Source organism: Myodes glareolus, chromosome 4 (genome assembly GCF_982192425.1).
Source record: "Myodes glareolus chromosome 4, mMyoGla1.1, whole genome shotgun sequence".
Classification (NCBI taxonomy): Eukaryota; Metazoa; Chordata; class Mammalia; order Rodentia; family Cricetidae; genus Myodes; species Myodes glareolus.
The window spans coordinates 14510311-14532109 of record NC_142029.1 but is presented as its reverse complement, the minus strand read 5'-3'; the positions used below and the strand labels follow the sequence as shown (position 1 = coordinate 14532109).

At 44.9% G+C, this 21799-nt stretch overlaps 2 protein-coding genes across 3 annotated transcripts in view; one reads left to right on the top strand and one right to left on the bottom strand.

Moving 5' to 3' along the window:
• Fbxw12 (F-box and WD repeat domain containing 12) overlaps positions 1 to 5196 on the bottom strand; it is a 40990-nt gene extending 35794 nt beyond the window's left edge. Inside the window, 5 exon segments of the mRNA XM_085688605.2 lie at positions 2959 to 3064; positions 3260 to 3288; positions 3979 to 4176; positions 4350 to 4387; positions 5107 to 5196. Coding sequence (XP_085544731.2) covers positions 2959 to 3064; positions 3260 to 3288; positions 3979 to 4176; positions 4350 to 4387; positions 5107 to 5196 — 461 coding nt within the window.
• Spink8 (serine peptidase inhibitor Kazal type 8 (putative)) overlaps positions 890 to 21799 on the top strand; it is a 39470-nt gene continuing 18560 nt past the window's right edge. The window contains exon 1 of one of the 2 annotated variants that reach the window (XM_085688878.1): positions 890 to 911. Coding sequence is in view for 1 of the 2 variants with exons in the window: in XM_085688876.2 (XP_085545002.1) it covers positions 13899 to 13969 (71 nt within the window). In the remaining variant the exon portion in view is untranslated. Of the gene's footprint in view, positions 912 to 13863; positions 13970 to 21799 lie in introns of those variants that run through there. The other variant, XM_085688876.2, reaches the window with a different exon arrangement.

Here is a 21799-nt window from a genome sequence, read left to right as displayed (position 1 = left end):
GTTATGAGAACATTATTCTTCCAGAAGACTCAAGTTCAGTTTTCAGTGCCTACCTAGGGTAATCACAACTGTCTTGTAACTTCAACTCCAGGGTATCCAACTCCCTCTTCTGGCCTCACAGGTACCTGTACCCATGTGCACAGACCCCCCCCCATAGAAAAATGTAAAAATAATAAAAATAAGTCTTAGGAAAAGAATATACCAAGCTGAACGGTGGTGGCTTACACCTTTAATCTGAGCACTTGGGAGGAGGCAGGTGGATTTCTTGAGTTCAAGGCCAGCCTAGTCAATAGAGTGACTTCAGGACAGCCATAGAGTGAGTTCCAGGACAGCCAGGGCTATACAGAGAAACCCTGTCTCAGGGGAAATAGAAAAGAAAAAAAAGAACATACCAAAAAATCACTCCCACAATCAAGTTGACTTTATTATAAAAATGCACACATGGTTTAATATATATAAAATCAATAAGTGTTATAAATTATATAAGTAGACTCGAGGATAGAAATTGAATGTCAATAGATGCAGAAAAGGGCATTATCCAACATCTCATGATATATGTTCTGAAGAAACTCAGAATAGAAGGAACATATTTCAACACAATGAGGGTTGTTCTTGACAAACTGTCCTCGTTAGTTTTTGTTTTATTGGTGATGATTCTGTGTGTGTAAACTTGACACAAACTAGAGTCATCTGAGAAGAGGAACCTCGACTGGAGAACCATCTCCATCAGATTGCTTCTAAGCAAGTCTGGAGGGCATTTTCCCAATTAATCATCAGTGTGGGAGGGCTTGGCCCACTGTGGGCAGTGCCACTCCTGGGTAGGTGGTACTAGGTGGTATTAGAAAGAACTGAGCGAGCTACAGAGTATCCGGAGGTGGATAAGCAGAACTGTCAAATCTTGCCAAGACAGGGTAAGATTTGAAAATTTTCTTGCCTTTAAAAATAATTTGTCAGTCATTCTAGGCCTTAGCCAAAGTTGGTTGCTTCAATGTTGCAAATGTGACTTTGGGTGATTGCCCAGATAGCTAGTTGTCTATGATTTGTTGCATGATTTGTAAGTTGTTTGATTGCACTTCCTAATTACTCAGGTAACATTATTTCCCTTCTCCGATCTTCAATGGGTTAAAGACTAGATGAATGTAGTTATTTTCCTCTTAAGACTTGGCCAAGTTATTTATTATACAGGACTTAAGCTAGTTAGAATAGGATATTTGTTCTTATTGTATATAATTTTGTAGTAGGTTTAGAACTCTCTTATTTAAACAAAAGGGGGAGGTGCTGCGGGAAGGTTCATAGCTAGCAACTACCCGCCTACTGGAGCGTGGCCTCATAGACTATTTACCTGGATGCTGAAGCGCATTCTTCAGGCCCCTTCCTCTCTGCTTCCCCCTGGGCCCTGTTTGCTGTTCAGTTTGCTTTGGATCTGATCTTCATCCATCGTTCAAGCAGAGAATCCTGACTTTGTAAATTTTACCTTTTAATAAACATTGGTCTATTTCTTAGTTCTGAGCAAGTGTGGGATTCCTTTTTTCATAAGCGTGCGATCTCTCCGCCTTCACCCATCCAGTCTCCCGCCCTTTGCACTACTCACCCACCTCTAACTCACTATTCTCTATGTTACTCTCACTATGCTCTGTTCTCCTGCTGTCTCCACTACTCTCTTGCTCCCCTGCTTCCCTAGCTCTGGCCAAGGCCAGCCTGCTGGCCATGTTCAGTCTCCTTCCTCTCTCTGCTCACTGGCTGTTCTCTCATATCTATATTAAAACCATAGTCATATGAGCAGTCACATCCGTAGTTCCTTTACTGTTCCCTCTTGGATGCCCTCAAAGCATTTCCGGCAACATCAGAAACAAGACAAGGAAAGCCACACTTAGTCCACTCTTAACACAGTATGGTACTGTTTTAGCCAAGAAAAGCAAACAAAAGGAATGCCAATAGGAAAGGGAGAAGCTAAAGTAGCCTTATTCGCAAACACTGTGATTCTATATCTTTTTTTTTTTTTCTGAGACAAGGTTTCTCTGTAGCTTTGGAACCTGTCCTAGAACTAGCTCTTGTAGTTCTAGGCTGGCCTCGAACTCAGAGATCCTCCTGCCTCTGCCTCTTGAGTGCTGGGATTAAAGGCGTGCACCACCACCACCACCACCACCCAGCTGTGATTCTGTACTTAAGAGACCCTGAAGACTCCACCAGAAAACTCTTAGGACTGATAAGCTCCCAGCACATTGACAGGCTACAAAATTAACATTGAACAAAACAAACCAATGGCCTTCCTCTTAGCAATAAAGCAAACGAAGGAAGTGCAACCTCCAGACAACAACCAAACCCTGGAGTAGGGGGCTGGAGCAGTGGTTCAGCAGTTAAGAGCAGTCACTGCGCTTGCAGAGGACCCCAGGTGGGTTGCCAGAGCCTACCCAACATCCCACAGCCGTTTCTGGCCTCTGCCGGCCCCCAGTTGTAACTCACACAGGTATACACACATATAAAATAAAAAAGAAATATCCAAAAAAAAAAATCTGAGAGTAAACCTAACCAAGTAAGTGAAAGCTCTCTAAAATGAAAACTTTAAGACATAGAGAGGCACCGGAGGATGAATCAGCAGGGAACCTGGGTTCAATGCCCAGCACCCAAAGTTTACAACTATCTGTAACTACAGTTCTAAGGAATCTAACTCCCTCCTGTGACCTCCACAGGCACCAGGCACACATGTGGTACACATCCATATATTCAGGAAAACCACTTGTACACATAAAATGAATAAATCTTTTTAAAAAGGGGGGGGAGGGGAGAAACCAAGAGTGGAGGTGTGGTGGTGCACACCTTAAACCCAAGCGCTGGGGACGCAGAAGCAGGTCAGTCTGCATCGGGAGTTCCAGGACAGCCGGGCTGTACAAGGAGACCCCATCTCTGTGACAAGAGATGAATTCAGGATTCAGGTCTAGGCCCCTTTAGCTGCTCCTGGGCCAGGTCGAAAGACGAGCCAAGGATATCACCACACAGACAACCGGTCTTCCTTGTCCTTCTTTGGTCAAGCCCCTCCCAGAGAGATAGTGCACATTACCCAAGCCTGCAAGGAAACCCCAACAATATTTGGACACTAGATGCTTGAGGGGTGACTCAAAAAAGGTTTGCTCCCATTTCCCTCTCCCTTTGCAGGAAGGCTCGGGTAACAGCTGGGGAAGGATGAAGAGAGGCAGCCAAACAAGCTGCAGGTTGGCCTCGGCTCAGATTTTTTAACTCTTTAATCTGTTTCTATAGATACAAAACCGGTCCTGGGGACTAGGGTTGTAACTAGGGTCGGTAGAGCGTTAGGTTCTATTCCTAGAATCCCATAAACCCTAATCCCAGCCCTCGTTTGGAAGCAAAAAGATCCAAAATTCAAAGTCATTGCTGTTTGCTATATGGAGAGTTTGATATCAGCCTTTGGTACATGAGACCCTTTCTGAAAAAATAAAAAAAAGCCAGGCATGGCGGTGCATACTCTTCCAGTCCCAGGAAAGAGGCAGATCTCAAGTCTGTGAAGCCAGCCTGGTCCTCATATCGAGTCCTCATATCCATAATGAGGCCTTCTCTCGAACAACAAGACTTTCCATCAGGAGATCCCACAAAGTTGTCTTCTGAATACACATAATGTGTATGTACATAATCACACATGCACATGCTAAGAACAATGTAAAAAAATTAAAGTAGCTCTCCATCAGAAAACTGTCACAAGGAAGTTTTTAGGGAAAGGGAAATAACAGCTTATGCTATTTAGAAATTTTCCAATTCACTTTTCTGTATATTCTGGGGAGGATAGGACGCCTCTGGAGAAATGGGGAGATAGGGCTGGGCTGGCTTACGCTGTTACACCATCACTCTGGGTGTTTCCTTCAGATCACAGGAGACAAGACAAGAACCAGTGCTGCTTCCATGGCTAGATGACAACCTCAACCCATTAAATTCTAATTCCCCTTCTCTTATCCAATGAGAATATAAGACTGCATAGAATGGGGGAATATCGACTGGGTGTCCGTACCAAAGTCCCCATGTATTTCTTTGTAGATGAAGTCTTCTGGCTTTGCCCGGGTCATGAAGTGTTCTTGCCTAGTTTGGCGAAGGAAGAACTGCTTCCAAGTCTTTGCGTTCAGGAGCTCTAGGGGGATGTCACAACAGGGTCATCTTTTCAGACACAGCTTCCTGCAAGGCACAGTCACGCTATCCCGGTTGGTTCACCCCCTCGGAGCCCCTGTCACACTCCACGAGCTTCTCATCACGTTCATCTTCTTGGATGTATCTCACACACCAGAGGTGCGGGCGAGGGGGGGGTGGTGGTGATGGACTCAGAAGCCCCGTCCTGCCCCTTTCCTTACCTCCACAGGAAATCACTGCCTGTAACCTCATGCCAGCTCTGCAGGAGAGAAGGGAGTCCTTAAGTCAGTCAGCAAGCCTCCCCCTGCTCTATTTGTTCTGCACTGGGCTGACCTACACAGGTCCCAGGTCTCCAGGCCCAGCTTGCCTGGGGAGCCCTACCCCAAGCAAACACAAGTCATCTTGTAAGAGCTTGGAGGAAGGATGACCTTTGACCTGGGAGCCTCAAGGGTCTCACATATCAGTGGCACAACTCCACCCATCAGCTTGTTCCTTTAATTTAACAGAATTTTGTTGTTACCATACTGTTTTGCAACAGGGGCTCTCGTAGCCTATGATGACTTTAAATTTACCACTTAATTATGACCCAACCTCCTGGTCCTCTTGCTTCTGCCTCCCACATGCTTCTGTTACAGGTTTGCGCTAGCACACTTGACTCATTTACCAGGATTTGAGGTCTTCAGAGTGGATGATGCTAGCCCACGAGCCCTCAGCGTATCCCTTTGCTGTCCTGTAGTTCAACACTCCTAGTGGTCAAGAGAAGCAAATGAGCTAGTGCGTCAGAGCTGAATGGACAGGTCTGAATAGAGTCAGTTTAAGGAGTGAAGAAAGGCTGTGTGAGTGTGTTGCTGGGGTAGCTAACTCCGTGGCTGGGGGGAGGAGAAGGCCAACAGGGCCTTTTGTAGGAGTATACAAACTGGAGGCGTTCAGGCACAGAGCTGGTCAATTAGACAGCAGTAAAAAGTGAAGAGTCTTTACCTTGTTCACCTGGGCAGCCTGTAGCAAGCTGAAGGCATCCAGATAGGAGAAGATTTCCCATAATGACACACTAGGCAAAAAAATCTCCATCTTTCATGGCCTAAGCCTACACTCGCTCTCCTCCCTGACTTGCTCTGGTTTTAAAGACTTGGCCAAAGACGGCAGCAATTAGCGGGATTGATACCTGCTGCTCATGAGGCTTTGATTGAAGTGAGCTGCAGGGGTGTAGGCTCTCGGCCTGATGTACTTGCCAGAACTTTCTACAAAATATTGAGTAACATGCTCAGTTCACTTGTTTATGTGACGCCCGTTAGGAGGCTCCAAATGGTACAGGGAATCTGTTTTTCATGTTGATGGCTACCTTGAGAACGGAATTAGACCGGTAGGGTCTCCCTCTCAGTGCCAATACAGCCTCTGAGATTTTGCATGTGTGTATTTAGCTTTCTGGTAGAAAGGAGCACCTGAGGAAGACACCTGAAGCCTGCTGCTGACCTCTGTGCACACATGTGCCAGCGTGCGCATACACGCGCACGTGCACTCATGTATATAGGCACTTACACATCACGGCACATGAATTCCAATTCAGCCTAGGCTAAAGAATGAGACTTTGTCTCAAAAAAAGAAAACCAAAAGCCCCATGATGATTTTATTCAAGCATATATTACTAATCAGAAATCAGAATATGTTTTTGTTCCAAAATTACATTCTATGCATCTACAGGATAGAGCGTGTGTCCTGGACCCTAGGGAGCTGCGCTCCTTTGTCCTTTCAGACAAAAACTCAAAGAATCCAGCACTAAACTAGAGTGTGCACACACAGACATATTCATATATGCACACACATAGGCACATGCATGCACACATATACACTATGGTCATATGCATATATACACGAAGACACATGCATACTACATACACACAATGGTCATAGGCATGGCATATATACACATAGACATGCTTTTTAGACTATGCTGTCCACTGATTCAGATTGAAAATAATTTTGAGGACTGCAGACGCCACCACTGACTTTGCTACGACAGGGACGGAGGTTAGAACGTGAAGTGCCCTGAGAAGCCAAAGCAGCAGAAGACAGGGCTACAGGTCACAGTACAAGCCTATGAGGAGTTAAATGCTCCTTGTGCCATACTTTTGTCAATTTCCTTCCTTCCTTCCTTCCTTCCTTCCTTCCTTCCTTCCTTCCTTCCTTCTTCTTCCTTCTTCCTTCCTTCCTCCTTCCTTCCTTCCTCCTTCCTTCCTTTCTTCCTTTCTTTCCTTCTTTTCTCTCTCCTTTCTTTATTTTATTTTGAGAAAGAGTCTCATTACCTAGCCCTGGCTGACTAGCCTGGAACTTGGTATATAGACCAGACTGGCCTTAGACTCAGAGATCTGTCTGTCTCTGTCTCCCAAGTGCTGGATTGAAAGGTGTGCACCACCATGCCTGGCTTTGAATTTTCTGTTTGCATGTTTGCTGAGCCAGAGGATGGTTCTGACCTTTTCTGAGTGTGTGTCCTGGACCCTAGGGAACTAGGTTCAACAAGAAGCTGTTATCATTCCCTATAACAGCATGAGGCATTGCTACCCCAAACCCCTTAGCAACAGACATTTTCCATCCACATGCGAGATTTGATTAGTTTTACAGTGTATACTTATTTAAGGGTTTTTTTTTTTTTTGGTGTGTGTGATTGATTGAGATAGGGTGCCATCCTATGACCCAGACTGGCCTAGAATTGAAACATGAAATCCTCCTACCTGCAGAAGCCAGAAGAGGGCATTGGATCTCCTGGAACTGGAGTTACAGATAGTTGTGAACTGCCATGTGGGTGCTGGGAATTGAACCCAGAGTCTTGGAAGAGCAGTCAGTGTTCTTGACTACTGAGCCATCTCTCCAGTCCCTAAAGAAATAACTTTACTGGTTGTTCCACTGACGGGTCATCCGGCAATGTCACCATCAAGTGACTAGAGAGCTGGGCTGAGAAACGTTTTTGGTGGCCCTGATACTCAGTACACAGTGAGAGCTGAAGATGGTCATTGCTCTAGCTTCCTGAAGCACATTAACAAATGAGTGTAAATGAGATGGGGTATGTGGGAAAAATGCATTCTCTCCCAGGTCTAGTTACTACTTGTCCCTTGGCAGGGCCCTGGGTCTTCTATAAGAGCAGCATATGCTCTTGATTGCTTACCCATCCCCCCATCCCACCGAGCCAGGTGTTTTATCATATTAAGGAACATTCACACCTTTGTCATCAAAGGTAATACAAGTTCCAGGGTTTGGGGCATGGACGTATCTTTTACAAGGCATTGCCAATCAATCCACTGCAGCTATTGAATAAAGATACATTTGCATGTTCACTTTGGTTGAGAATCCCATAATAACCACTTCAACAACATCAGCGAGGGGCTCTGAGCAAGAAAGCACCCAGGTTCTTAACCCACTCCTGATGCAAGCAGCTGTGACCTTGCCGAGGGCAGCAGGAAGACGTGTCTGCAGATGCTGATAACAGACTTGAGGCATTACCAAGCTGTTGCCCTCACAATCTTCCGCTTCCATGTAAGAAGTCTGGCTACTCTGTGGTTCTGTAAAGGGAGAGCAAATCAAGAGACCCTTACAGAGAGACAGGGAGAAGGATGCCTGAGCTCAGATTCTGCAGCAGACATATGAATACAGAGGAATCTGAGGATGACTGCAGCCCGGGACACCACTGGACTGCAACCCGTCAGACCCTGTCCTGGCTAGTTTTACATCAGCTTGACAGAAGCTTGAATCCTCTGAGAGGAGGGAACCTCAACTTAGAAAATGCCTCCAAATTATTGACTGTAGGCAAGCCTGTAGGGCATTTTCTTAATTAGTGATTGATGGGGGAGGACCCAGGCCACTATGGGTGATACCATCCCCAGGTTGGTGGTCCTGGGTTAGGTTGAACAAGCCAGTAAGCCGCACACCTCCATGGCCTCTGTATCAGCTCCTGCCTCTTGATGTGTTTGAGTTCCTGTCCTGACTTCCTTCAATCATGGACTGCAATCTGGAAGTGGAAGTCAAATAAACTTTTTCCTTCCCAATTTGCTTTTGGCCATGGTGTTTGATTGAAGTAATAGAAATCCTGCCTAGGACAGACCCGAAGCAAACACTCTCCTACTCTGACCTCTCGACTGTAAGATACACAAACAAAATGATGGTGCAGCCAATGGTTTTGGAGTGATGTGCCAGTAAGAACAAAATATTTTGAAGTTAAAGTCAGCTAGATTTGGAGATAGACTAGATAGGTAGCAAGGGAGAGAAAGACAAGATGACTCCAAGAATTTGGCGTGAGCAGCAGGTGCAAAAACTCACACGGACAACTTTACTTTTCAATAAAGGTACCAAGGTCATTCCATAAGGAAAATGGTATTCTTCTCAACAATGATTATATTAAACCTGAGTATCTACACAATTAAAGTTAGGAGCCGAGCGGTGGTGGCACATGCCTTTAATCCCAGCACGCAGGAGGCAGAGGCAGATGGATCTCTGAGTTCGAGGCCAGCCTGGTCTACAGCATGAGTTCCAGAGCAGTCAGGGCTACACAGAGAAACCCTGTCTCAGAAAAACAAAAAACAAAAGGAAAAAAGGTCATGTTGTGGGAGTAACTTCCGCTGCCTCAACCAAGAGTCCCTGAAATACGAGCCCACAGTGCAGCGGGGAGCGAATTCCACTCCGTCAGCCAATAGCTGCTGAAATACCAGCCCACTGGGGCGTGGTATATTTCTCTTTTAAAAAGAGAAGCAGATCCGGATCAGGCTCTCTTGGTTCCGGCTCTTGGTTCCGGTGCTTGCTCCTGGCTCCTGCTCCCGGCTCCTGCGACTTGGCTCCCTTCCTGACGGTTTATGGTGTATGTAAGTTTTACCCCCCAAAATAAATAACCCCTTAAAACATAACTGGTGTGGGATTGATTCGCCGATAAGGTCAGGCATGATGGTGCATACATATAATCCCAACACATGGAAGACTGAGACAGGAGGATCAAGAATTCCAGGCCACTTTGGGCACAATAGAGACCCTCTTCCAAACAAAAAGTTTTAAAAGATTCTGTTTACACGTGTGTGGGTGCCCACAGAGACCAGAAAAGGGCATTAGATCCCCTGAAGCTGGAGTTACAGGAGGCTGTGGGCTGCCCAAAGTAGACGCTGGGAACAGAACTCTGGTCCTTGGCAAGAGCAGTGAGTGCTTTAACCACTGAACCATCTCTCTGGCCTTTTATCCCCCACTTTCCTTTTTCTGTTTTAAGCCTGTGACTCATTGTGAATTTGTTTTTCAACATGGTCTTTAACATATTGCACTGAACTCTTAGATGGGAAACCAACTGATGGCCTACATGCTGATCTATTTCAGATTTGCTGTGATGGTCTAGTGAACCATTTCAGTAATAAATCTATTTGTCTCTTTAGCAAGGCTGGTCAAAGATGATCCTTTTGATTGTTTGATTTTCGAGACAAGGTTTCTCTGTGTCCTAGAACTCACTCTATAGACCAGGCTAGCCTTGACCTCACAGAGATCTGCCTGCCTTTGCCTCCTCAGTGCTGGGATTGAAGGTGTACACCACCACGCCTGGTCCGACAAAGGTGATTTTAATGTCAAGCAGATTCGCAGCTTCAAAGTTGGGTTTTTTTTTCTAAATTTTATTTTTAATATTTATTTATTTTGTGTGTGTGTGTAATGCCTGAGTGTATGTATGAGCACAATCTGTTGGATTTCCTGGAACTGGAGTTACAGATAATTGGGAACCAAACCTGGGTCCTCTGCAAGAGCAGTAGATGCTCTTACCTGCAGGCTATGTCTCCAGCCCCGTGTGTGTGAGTGTGTGTGTGTGTGTGTGCGCGCGCGTGCACGCGCACGTGTGTACACAAATGTGCTGGTGCCTGGAAGGGGGCATCTGATTCTCTGGAACTAGAATTACACGAGGTTGTGAGCTGCCTGATGTGGGTGCTGGAAAATGAACTTCAGTCCTCTGGAAAACCAACAGGAGCTCCTAACTGCTGAGCAACCTCTCCAGTCCCCAGCTATGTGACTCTTAACGTCTTCTGGGACACTTTAATGTTACTTCATTATGTGAATCTAAGCTGTCTCAGCCCCTAAAGAAGAGCGTTTACAGGTTATGGGGTGGTGGTCCATGCCTTTAGTTCCAGCACTCAGGAGGCAGAGGCAGGCAGATCTCTGTGAGTTCAAGGCCAGCCTAGTCTACAAAGTTAGTTCCAGAACAGCTAGGGCTGTTGCATAGAAAAAGCTTGTCTTGAAAAAAACAAAACAACGACAACAACAACAACCACAAAGAAGTGTGTTTATAGTGTTGGAGAGATTGCTCGGTGGTTAAGAGCACTGGCTGTTCTTCCAGAGAACTCAGGTTCAATTCCCAGCACCCATATGGCTGCTTACAACCATCTGGAACTCCAGTTTCAGGACACCCATCGCCTTCTTCTGGTCTCTGAGGGCATTAGGCATGCATTTGGTACACAGGCACACATGCAGGCCAAACACCCACACACATACATCACAATAATAAACAAAAGAAGTGTGTTTATGAAAGACCTCCTCTTCTTGATTAGGTCTTGAAACCCAAGGTTTTCTTCTTTGACCTTAAGAGCCTGGCAGATATTAGAGGCTTCTCACCCACAGTTTTGCTCCCATGTGCAATGCAGTATTGCGTTTGATGAAAGCCTTCAAGGGAGGGGGATCTCCCTCAAGTCAGAGTTCGGGTTCCGCCTTCCCCTCTCCTCCCGGAGTCTGGCCTTCCACAGCTCACCTTCGCCACTTACTTGGCTCTCTCTGCAGCCGCCCAGCAACCCAATCTCTAAGACTGGGAGTCCAGCAGCCTTCCAGGTCACGGCCAGATGCCTGCAGGCCGAAACCAGATGAAGAATTTTGACCTGCCACTCCAGTTCCCGTTTCATGCTCTGCCCACTCAGACCCTAGTTAGCCAGGCAACTCTCTGAAGAGATCATAAAGATTAAGTTTTGAAAATCTGATTTCCATTTTAATCTGTTTTCATAGGAGCATGCATTCTCCACAAACCACACCATTGTATCCAGCTAAGGAAGTCTGGATCCCTGCTTTCAACCATGTCTGTGCCCTGCTTCCTCTCACAATACCTCCTGCCAACAATTAATGTGGATTAGAAGCTAACCCCTTGTTTCCTCAACATCTGTATTTTGATTTTTTAATTAAAATTTTAGTTCTTTATGAGTGTGTCTGCATGTGTGCATATGTTAGGTGTGAACGGGTGTCCAAGAAAGACAGAAGAGGGTGTTAGATCACCTGGAGGTGGAGTCACAGGCTAGCCCTGTATTTTGATGTTAAAAGGCAAATCAGCTGTTGAGAGCACTTGCTCTTTCAGAAGCCCCAGGACTGACTGTCAGCACTCATATGGCTGCTCACAACTCCTGTTCCATGGGATCTGATGCCCTCTTCTGCTCTCCATAGGTAGCAGGCACACGGGTGCTAGACAGACATACAAGCAAGGACAACAGACACACACGCAAGTGAAACACTCATGTACATAAAATCAAAAGAGGGGTAATTTTTTGGCTGTTATTGTATTCTTCTTCAGAGGCATCTCAGGAGCTGCAGAGATACTTCTGCAGTTAGGGGACCTCACAGCTTTACCAAAGGAGCCAAGTTCAGTTCCCAGCTCACAACTGCCTGTAACTCCAGCTCCAAGGGATCCAATGCCCTCTTCTGGCCTCCATGGGCACCTGCACACAGAGACATATATGTAAAATGTTTCAATAAAAATAGGAATAAACGCTTTACTGAGTGAGGTAACCCAGACCCAAAAAGAGGAATATGGTATGTATTCACTCATAAGTGGATTCTAGCCATAATTAAAGGTCTTTGAGCCTATTATTCGTGATCCTAGAGAAGCTAAATAAGAAGGTGAACCTGAAGAAAATCATGTAGTTATCCTCCTGGAGATTGGAAGTAGACAAGAGTGCCAAGCAACCTCGGGTGCATGGGGGGGTGGGAGGGTTGTTGGAAGGGGAGAGGGTTAGAGAGAAGGGAGTAGGGGAGGAATGGGGAAAGCTCGGGGGATTGGGATGGGGGGGAGGAAGGATGGATATGTGATTGGGGAAGTATATATCTCTACTAAGGGAGTCATTTTAGGGTTTACAAGAGACTTGATTATAAAGGGGATCCCAGGTCCAAGGAGAAATCCCCAGATTGTTCTCTGGACAGAGGAGAGGGTGCCTGAACCGGCCTTGGCCCATAACCATACTGATGAATATTTTTTTAATATATTTATTTATTTATTATGTATACAATATTCTGTCTGTGTGTATGGCTGTAGGCCAGAAGAGGACACCAGACCCCATTACAGATGGTTATGAGCCACCATGTGGTTCTGGGAATTGAACTCAAGACCTTTGGAAGAGCAGGCAATGCTCTTAACCTCTGAGCCATCTCTCCAGCCCCCTGATGAATATTTTGTATATCACCATAGAACCTTCATCTGGCAATGGATGGAGACAGAGACAGAGACCCACATTGGAACACTGGACTTAACTCCCTGGGTCCAAATGAGAAGCAGAAGGAAAGAGAACGTGAGCAAAGAAGGCAAGACCAGAGGGAACCTTCACCCGTTGATGGATGGAGATTGAGACAGAGACCCACATTGGAGCACTGATACAAGGGGACTGATCTAATGAGAGTTCACCAAGGCCAGTTGGACTGGGACTGAACGAGCACGTGATCCAACCAGATTCTCTGAATGTGGCCGGATTCTCTGAATGTGGCTGGCACGGGGTCTTTCGGAAAAGCCATTGACAATGACACTGGGACTTGTTTCCTCTGCATATACTGGATTTTTGGGGTCCAGTCTGTTTGGATGCTCACCTTCCTGGACCTGGGGGGGTGGGACTTGAACTTCCCACAGGGCAGGAAACCCTGACTGCTCTTAGGGATGGAGAGGGAGGAGGAGAGGGAGTGGGGGGAGTGGGAGGGTGTTGGGAGGAGGGGCGGAAATGGAAACTTTTATAAATTAATAAACTTTTATAAATAAAAAAAGTAATAAAATACATTTTTTTTAAAAAAAAAAAAAGTGAAAGCTCGGGCTGGAGAGATGGCTCAGAGGTTAAGAGCATTGCCTGCTCTTTCCAAGGTCCTGAGTTCAATTCCCAGCAACCACATGGTGGCTCACAACCATCTGTAAGGGGATCTGGTGCCCTCTTCTGGCCTGCGGGCATACACACAGAAAGAACATTGTATACTTAATAAATAAATAAATAAATAAATAAATAAATAAATAAAAAGTGAAAGCTCCAACTTTACATGTTTTAAAGCAGAATTCTCTCTGGCCCCACAGATCATTTTCCCATGTTCCTCCTCACAGCCAAATAGCACCCACATCTGTTCCCTTCCTCCAGTCAAAAATCTCATTTTCTTTGCTTGTGACACTGACTCCCTTCGTCTTCCTTGAAATTCTTCACAATTGAAACACCCGTGTCCCGCTTACAATGTCCCCCATCCAGTTCAGTTCACAGTTCAAACACCCGTGTCCCTCTTACAATGTCCCCCATCCAGCTCAGGCCTTCGTGCTGTTTTAATGTCCTCGTTATGCTTAATAGCACCTGTGATTAGACTGTAAATAAATTATTAAGTACATTTATTTATCTGTTTGTTATGTTTCCTTTTATGCAATACAATTTCCGTAATGAAAGGAGTCTGCCTCTGACTCACAGATGAATCAACATAGTCCAGACCCGTCTCTGGCGCATGCGATCTAATTATGACCTGATGGACGAGGGACTGGATTAATCAATGCTAAGCGGATGAGAATAGAAGCATGCCAAATACCATGGTTACTAAAGACCACAGCTGACCCAGAGGAGCTCTGCTCAAGGTAAGGGCGAGGACAGATTGAAACGGAGCGGAGTTCCCCCCTGAAGAACAAAGGAAAGATTTCCCTACTTTTCTTTAGAAAAGATAATTAAGTTCTTCATGTCTCAGAATGGTGTGTATTTCTTTAAATATTCTGTCCACTCAAATTCTGGTTGTCTAGGTACTTCTCTGAAGATGTCATTCAGATTAACTTGAAATCTTATTATACAGTATGTATAAACCTATTACACTTCTATATGAATTTATTCTTTTCTATTAAATGTCTTCTTAATATGAAATAATCATTATATTATAAAATGTTTCGTTACATAAGTACAGAGACATAATCTGATGAGCTATACCAGGGCCCTGTCTCCCAGTTTCTGTGGATGATTAGGAGCCCTGACCGGTGAAAGTCTGGCTCCCAATTGTAAAACTACAAGCTCGTTCATAAAGAAAACTTCTTTTTCCGTTGTATAAAACCAATTAACTAATCCAGATGGTGACCTAATTATCAGGTGAATTTAGGATAAACAAATGGCCTTGTCAAACTCTCTTACTGGAGGACTGATTAAGGACTAATTACCAGGCAGGGCTGCAAAGAGCATCTGTGTAATCGGTTGTGCTTGCGTGGCAACGCAAAAGGATGAGCTCTGCCTGCGTCCTCCCGGGCTTGCACCATATTCTGGTTTAAGGCTTACTAAAGTTTTCTTTCTGGCTTACCTTTGTAAAGATTTCTGGGTGGAGAAAATGTCTTGTCTTAAGCTGGGAGCCGGTGAAAGGGTTCTGTAAGTAAAGGCATTTGTTGCCAAGCCTGAGGACCTGGGTTCAGCCCCTGGGACCCTCGTGGTAGGAGGAGGGAATGAACACTTTCAAGCTATCCTCTGAATTTACACACATGCATTCCCACATGCAAACAATAAATAAATAAACGTGGGGCAGGAGAGGTGACTCGGCAGTTAAGAGCACTGACTGCTCTTCCAGAGGTTCTGAGTTCAAATCCCAGCAACCACATGGCTCGCAACCGTCTACAAAGAGCTCTGGTGCCCTCTTCTGGAGCGCAGGCATACATGCAGGCAGAATGTTATATGCATAATAAATAAAATCTTTAAAAACTATAAACAGGGAGCTGGAGAAAAGCTCAGCAATTGGGAGCCCTGACTGCTCTTCCAGAGGCCCTGAGTTCAAGTCCCAGTACCCACATGGTGGCTCACAACTATCTGTAATGGCATATAATGCCCTCTTCTGGCCTGCAGGTGTATGTGTAGACCAAGCACTCATCCGTAAATAAATAAATCTTTAAAAGAAAAGAAAAAAAATCCCAGAAGATGAAGATGGCTGCTACCTAGCTTGGAATAAACCTAACTAAGGAAGTAAAAGACCCCTACAATAAAAATGTTAAAACACTGAGGAAATGGAGGAAGACAGGAGAAGGCTGAAAGATCTCCCACCTCACAATAGAAGAATTAATATTGTGAAAATGATTAACTTTTGAAAAAAGACTAAAAATAAAACAAAAATAAAACCAAATAAATGTAAAAAAATCTTTATCTGGGCATGGAGGTACCTGCCTATAATTCCCCACCTGTGGGGCTGAAGCAGAAAGGTAAGTTTGAGGCCAACCTCTACATCCCCAGATTCTGTCCCAGAAGACCCAACAAAGCTGTATTTCCCAATACTGACCAAAATAGGGACAATTATTTTTCTTGAGGACAAAATGAATATTAAGTACACTCACCTGGCAGAAACAAAAATGAAATAACAACCAGAGATCCATGTTCATAAATTGGAATGGTTTGGCTGTATTTTTTTTTAACCATCTCACAAGGATAAAAAGATAGAACTACAAAATTAAATAGATGCACTCAGTAGAATGTGATAAAATATTTTTAAAAATGTGTTGATGTACAATTCCACACAAGCTGCTCCTGCCTTTTTTTTTCTGAAAAGATCTGCTTTTTTTTTTCTCAAATAAACATGTCTGAATTATTTCATGTGTGTGCATATGACATTTGTATGAGGGAAGGCAGTCCCAGCATGTGTGTGGCAGTCAGAGGACAATTTGGGGGGTCAGTTCTCTCCTTCCACTGTGAGTTCCAGGGCTGGACTCAGGTTGTTGGGCCTGTGCAGCACCCTCACCCACTAAGTCACCTTGTCAGTTCCACATAAAAATATTGTGATAAGCCCACAATGTTACACAGGAAGTTTCCTGTGGGCAGCTACCAAAAAGCTTCATAAAGGGGGTTGACCCTTTGTTATTTAAAGGACAGATATGAAAATTAGCAAAGGGTTGACTATAGGCAAAAGATACAAATTGAAGTTTTTTCCAAGTGAGAGGAAGAAAAAGACACGGCAGAGGTTGTAAAACGGTTGCAAGCTTCCATGGCCTCTTTTTAAGCACACCTCTGATTTTGTGCACATTCATGTTTGAGCACATGTGTGTCTGTGTGTCTGTGTGTCTGTGTGTCTGTGTCTGTGTGTCATTGTGAGTATGGAGGCCAGAGGACAACCTCAGGGTGTTACTCAGGTGCTGTGTACATTATTTGTTGTTGTTGTTGTTGTTTTTGGATTTTGAGACAGGGTTTCTCTGTGTAGCCCTGGCTGTCCCGTAACTCACTTTGTTGACCAGACTGGCCTTGAACTTACAGAGATCCACCTGCCTCTAATTCCCAAATGCTAGGATTAAAGGTGTGTGCCACCACAACCAGTTTCTACCTTACTTTGGGACAGTCTTTCATTAGTTGCGAGTTCAATGATTGGGCTAGGCCATCTGTCTAGTGGGCATCAAGTATCCAAGCATCTCCAGTGTGGGATTACAAAAGAGTGCCTAAAAAGACCTGGCCTTTTTAGGAGAGGGGCACCTCTTTATAATGAGACCTGTAGCTCCTCCCATCCAAAGTGCGCCTGCTCCTCCTTCCTCCCCACTTCTGACTCCCTGTCCCCCACACACTCTCCTCTCTGGTGCTAGTGACTGAACCCCAAGATTTAACCCTGTATCCCAGTCCATCTCTGTCTTTAATCAGATTTGTCGCTGTGACTTTTCCTTGGCTAATACAAAGCAGCAAACGGCAGAGTCCATGCCTCAAGAGGCTAGGCTGGCTTCTTGTCTCTAGGGACTGTGCCCAGGCAAGTAGACAATCCTGGGCTAGTCTGACAACAGAGATCCATGGCCTTACTCATCACCATCCTCCCGACACACAAGGACCACCATCCAGATGAGTAGCACCTGAGTGAACTGCCACCTGGTGGCCCACACACGCATTAAACCCAGCTGATGTGGAGCTAAATCAGAAACAGGTTGAGTCAGCTGAGCCAGGGTCAAAGCACCAACCCACAGGAGCTAAATAGTTTCTTTAAAGCTGTGAGGTTTTGCAAGGTGGTTTGCACGCAGTCATGTATAAATGATAAATTATCTCAAAATCAATCAATCTCTGTTTTTGTTTTTAGTATTCATCTATTATGTATACAGTATTCTGCCTGCGTGTATACCTGCGTGACCAAAAGAAGGCACCAGATTTTATTACAGGTGGTTGTGAGCCATCATGTGGTTGCTGAGAATTGAACTCAGGTCCTCTGCTCTTAACCTCTGAGCCTTCTCTCTAGCTCAACCTCTGTTTTTGACAAAGGGTCTCAAGTAGCTCAGGCTGGACTTGAACTTGCTAAATAGGCAAGGGTAACCTCGAGTTCCTAATCCTCCTTGCCTTTACCACCCAACTGCTGGGATTGCAGGCATGAGCCACCTACCACATCTGTCTAGCAAACTCTGTCAAAGTTGATATGCCCCTTTCGTAACTTTTGTGTTCATATTTACCTTCCAGGTAAGTCTTCACCATGGTTTCTGGGTTGTTTTTTTTTTTTTTCGTAAACTTTATGTGTGAACACTCTACCTGCTGGTATGCCTTCATGCCAGAAGAGGGTATCAGGTCCCACTATTGATGGTTGTGAGACACCATGTGATTGCTGAGACTAGAACTCAGGTCCTCTGGAAGAGCAATCAGTTCTCTTAACCATTAAGCCATCCCTCCAGCCCTTCACCATGGTTTGGAAAGAACTGCGCTTCAGAAATATATTCTGCTTATGTGGAATGTGGAAATCCTGCTGAGAGTTTATAGGGTCGTAATTAACAGAAAGAGAAAAGAACAGGACAGGAGCTGTAAGTTACCACCTCAGTTAAATGTTTGCCTTTATAGGACTGACCACAGTCATGGTGTCTCTTCGCAGCAATAGAAACGCTAATGAAGAGCTCTCTCTGAAGATGAGACATAAGTTGCCATCGTGAATGATGCAGAGCAGCTGTGGCCAACAAAGAGGGTCAGGCATTTCAGCGAAGTTGTAAGAACTGAACATGAGGCCCCACTAGTCCATCACATTCCCAGACAATCGTAGCCACACCTGTTCCCAAAGCAACCCAGAATGGGACTCTTTAAGTGGGTGGAGCATCCTTGAGAGGGCTCGGCCACCTACTGTGTCTTCAGGTGAAGGCAGGGGAGCTACTAAGAAACTGGGTTCCCTGGGTCCCAGCAAGAAGATGGAATTCTATCTAACATGGGTCTAGAGGTAACATTTCACTGTCAGAAGCAAGAGAGGTACAGTTGCTGAAGCCAGAAACAAGGCTGTCTTTGCAACTTGGGGGCCTTGAGCTACCAGGTTTTGTGTCGGTGGCAAGCAGGCCTTGCTGGTCCTGGGAACAATGCTACACAGATAATGAGGATAACGACTTTATGATCTACAGACAGAAGCAACAAAGAACAGGGGTGCAGAACACTCACGTCAGCCATCAGGAGAAAATCACGTTCCCCGGTCTCACACAGAGCCCATTGTCTGGATGTTCTTGAGAATGGACCTTTGTAAGTACAGAGAACATCTATCACCTAGTCTTTGCCTAATGGGACCTATGGGACTTTCCACTGGAGAAGGGAATAATCCTAGCTCTACTGAGTGCAGCGAGATATAGACAATGAGCTCCCTCTCATGCCACGGTGATAAAAAATGTCAGCTATAACTTTCATAACGAACTGGGAAACACTGAGTCCATCTTACGTAGGCCATGGTCCTGTGAACTTACATCTTAAGTAGGCCGTGGTCCTGTGAACTTACGTCTTACGTAGGCCGTGGTCCTGGGAACTTACTCCATCATCACTTTCCTGGTCTGTGATATAAACTTATGACAGATGTGCAGGGCAGTGGCAGATAAATGGTAAAGTGAAGTAAAATTCATTCTGGTGAGGAGGCCAGATATTGCCTCGAAGGATCAAAGCTTTATAAAGCAGCCATGCTTCATTCAGGCAAAACTGTAGCCTTGAATAAAGGGGTCCACTAGGCCCATTGCATCCTGTGTCTGACTATTGCAAAAACCGACACACATCGCAGCAGGGGAGAGGCAGCTAGCACAACCTGACCTGTGGCTATTCCCTGGTGGCCACTGTGCACGTGTGTTAGCCTTCAGGCGCAGGTGGGCAGCTCCATCACTAGTTAGTTATGGGAAGAGTGTGTTCTTTCCACCTGCTCAGAAGAGAAGATCAAAAACAATTTCTATTTTCTTAGTAAAAAAAGCCACCCACATTGACCCTTCTACAGTTCTGGTCATTTCGTTCTGTGGCATGTCACAGTATAACCTGGAGGAATCTCAACTTTGACCCTCTGTACTGAAAACAACGTTGTTAGTCAGATACTACAAACAGGATGTAGGGAGCTATCTGGCGATCTGGTCAAGACAAATGGGTACCAAAAGGCATAAGAAGAATTTAAATTCTTCCTTTCACTTTTAAGATATTATTAGAGGCTGTCGAGAAGATAAAGGCACTTGCCACCAAGCCCGATGACCCAACAAACATTTGCTCTGTTTTAGCAAACATTGATGGGGAATGTGATCTTTATTTACTTCTCATTGTCAATTCTATTATACACTTTTAAAAATATTTTATTAAGCCGGGCGGTAGTGGCACACACCTTTATTCCCAGCACTCCAGCACTCAGGAGGCAGAGACAGATGGATCTCTGTGAGTTCAAGGCCAGCCTGGTCTACAGAGCAAGTTATAAGACAACTAGGACCATAACACAGAGAAATCCTGTATCAAAAAAACAAAAACAAAACAAAGCGAAAAATACTTAACATACACTTCAGCAGACAGAAGATAAAGGAGTTAGGTTCCCAGCACCCACAGCGGACAGCTCCCAGCTAACTGCACCTCCAGTTCCAGGAGATCCAATGCTCTCTTCTCTTCGTGGGCACATTCACTCAAGTGAACAACCCCCCATACACAAATACTTAAAAATAATAAAATTAAACAACTAACCTAAACCTAAAAAAATTAAACAACTCAATGAGATATCACTGATCTTAGTCACTTTTTCTGACACTATGATCAAACACCCTGTCACAAGCAACCTGAAGAAGTGTGCACTGTGCCTCACGCACGGTTCCAGGCACAGCCCATCACAGGGGGGATGTGAACAGTTTATCTGGTTATACGCTATCAATAAAAACTTGGGAGTCAGATATCGGGTGAGAACCTGAATGATCATAGATGCTGTGGAGTGACCAGTGACCTCCTCCCTCTCTTCTTCCTCAATCCAAAAAAGGCCAAGACTTTCTAAACCCTCCTTACTATTTCTTGTGTCTCTCTATATGCCCTTGGCTCTCCAAAACCTCTATGGCTAATTTCAGTCAGCTAGTAGCTAGCTCTGCCCTCTGATTCAAAGTGAACTTTATTGGCAATCTTGGGAGTGTCAGAGTGCGATCAAAATATCCCACAGCAGGGCTGGAGAGATGGCTCAGAGGCTAAGAGCATTGCCTGCTCTTCCAAAGGTCCTGAGTTCAATTCCCAGCAACCACATGGTGGCTCACAACCATCCTTAATGAGGTCTTGTGCCTCTTCTGGCCTGCAGGCATACACACAGACAGAATATTGTATACATAATAAATAAATATAAAAAAATATCCCACAGCAAGGAAATCATGGCAGTGGCAGCTCAATGCACCTGGTCCCATGACATCTGCAGTCAGGAAGCAGAAAGAGGTGAACACTGGTACTCAGCTTATTTCTGGAAAATTGTGGCAATGGCTAAAAATAATGATTGGTAGCACACTATCCCGAAGAGTAGGGGCGATGTAGTTGTTTTGGTTACGTTTCTATTGCTGTGACAAACACCATGACCAAAGCTAGGTATAGAAAAGGAGCTTGTTTGGCTTATGATTCCAGAGGGACAAAAGTATGTCGTGGCAGGGTGGCAGAAGTCATGGAAGCCCTAGCCCAAAGCCCTAGGGCTCATGTCTGGAGCTATCAGCGGGAGACAGAGAAAATAAAGAACTGGAAATGGCATGTGGCTTTGAAATCTCAAAGGCCACCCACAGTGACATACTTCCTCCATCAAGACCACACCTTCTAAACCTACACAAAAAGCACCACTATCTGGAGACCAAGTACTCCAACAGCTGACCCTATGGGGGACATTCTCATCCCAACACCACTGTAGTCAACAAAGCCTCTCCAGGGTTCTGTTTCTAAGATGCCAATTTAGAATCTTTCTAGTGGGTTCTTGGTGTCTCTCCCAAATGAAAGTGATGACGATAGATAGACAGGTGATAGACAAATGGTAAATAGAGATGATAGATATTCTTTCCTGTGATTGACTAGAACCTGACTACCTGTAAGTATGGAGATACCCAATGCCTCTGTCATTTAAGCCTCATGTCAAATGAGTGACTTGGATTAGATAACACTGAAGCAGTTTTCCAGGTCTGATTTTATTGATACTTTTTGTTTGTTTGTTTGTTTTTAGAGACAGGGTTTCTCTGTGTAGCCCTGGCTGTGCTGGAACTCACTCTGTAGTGCAGGCTGTAGCTTGAAGC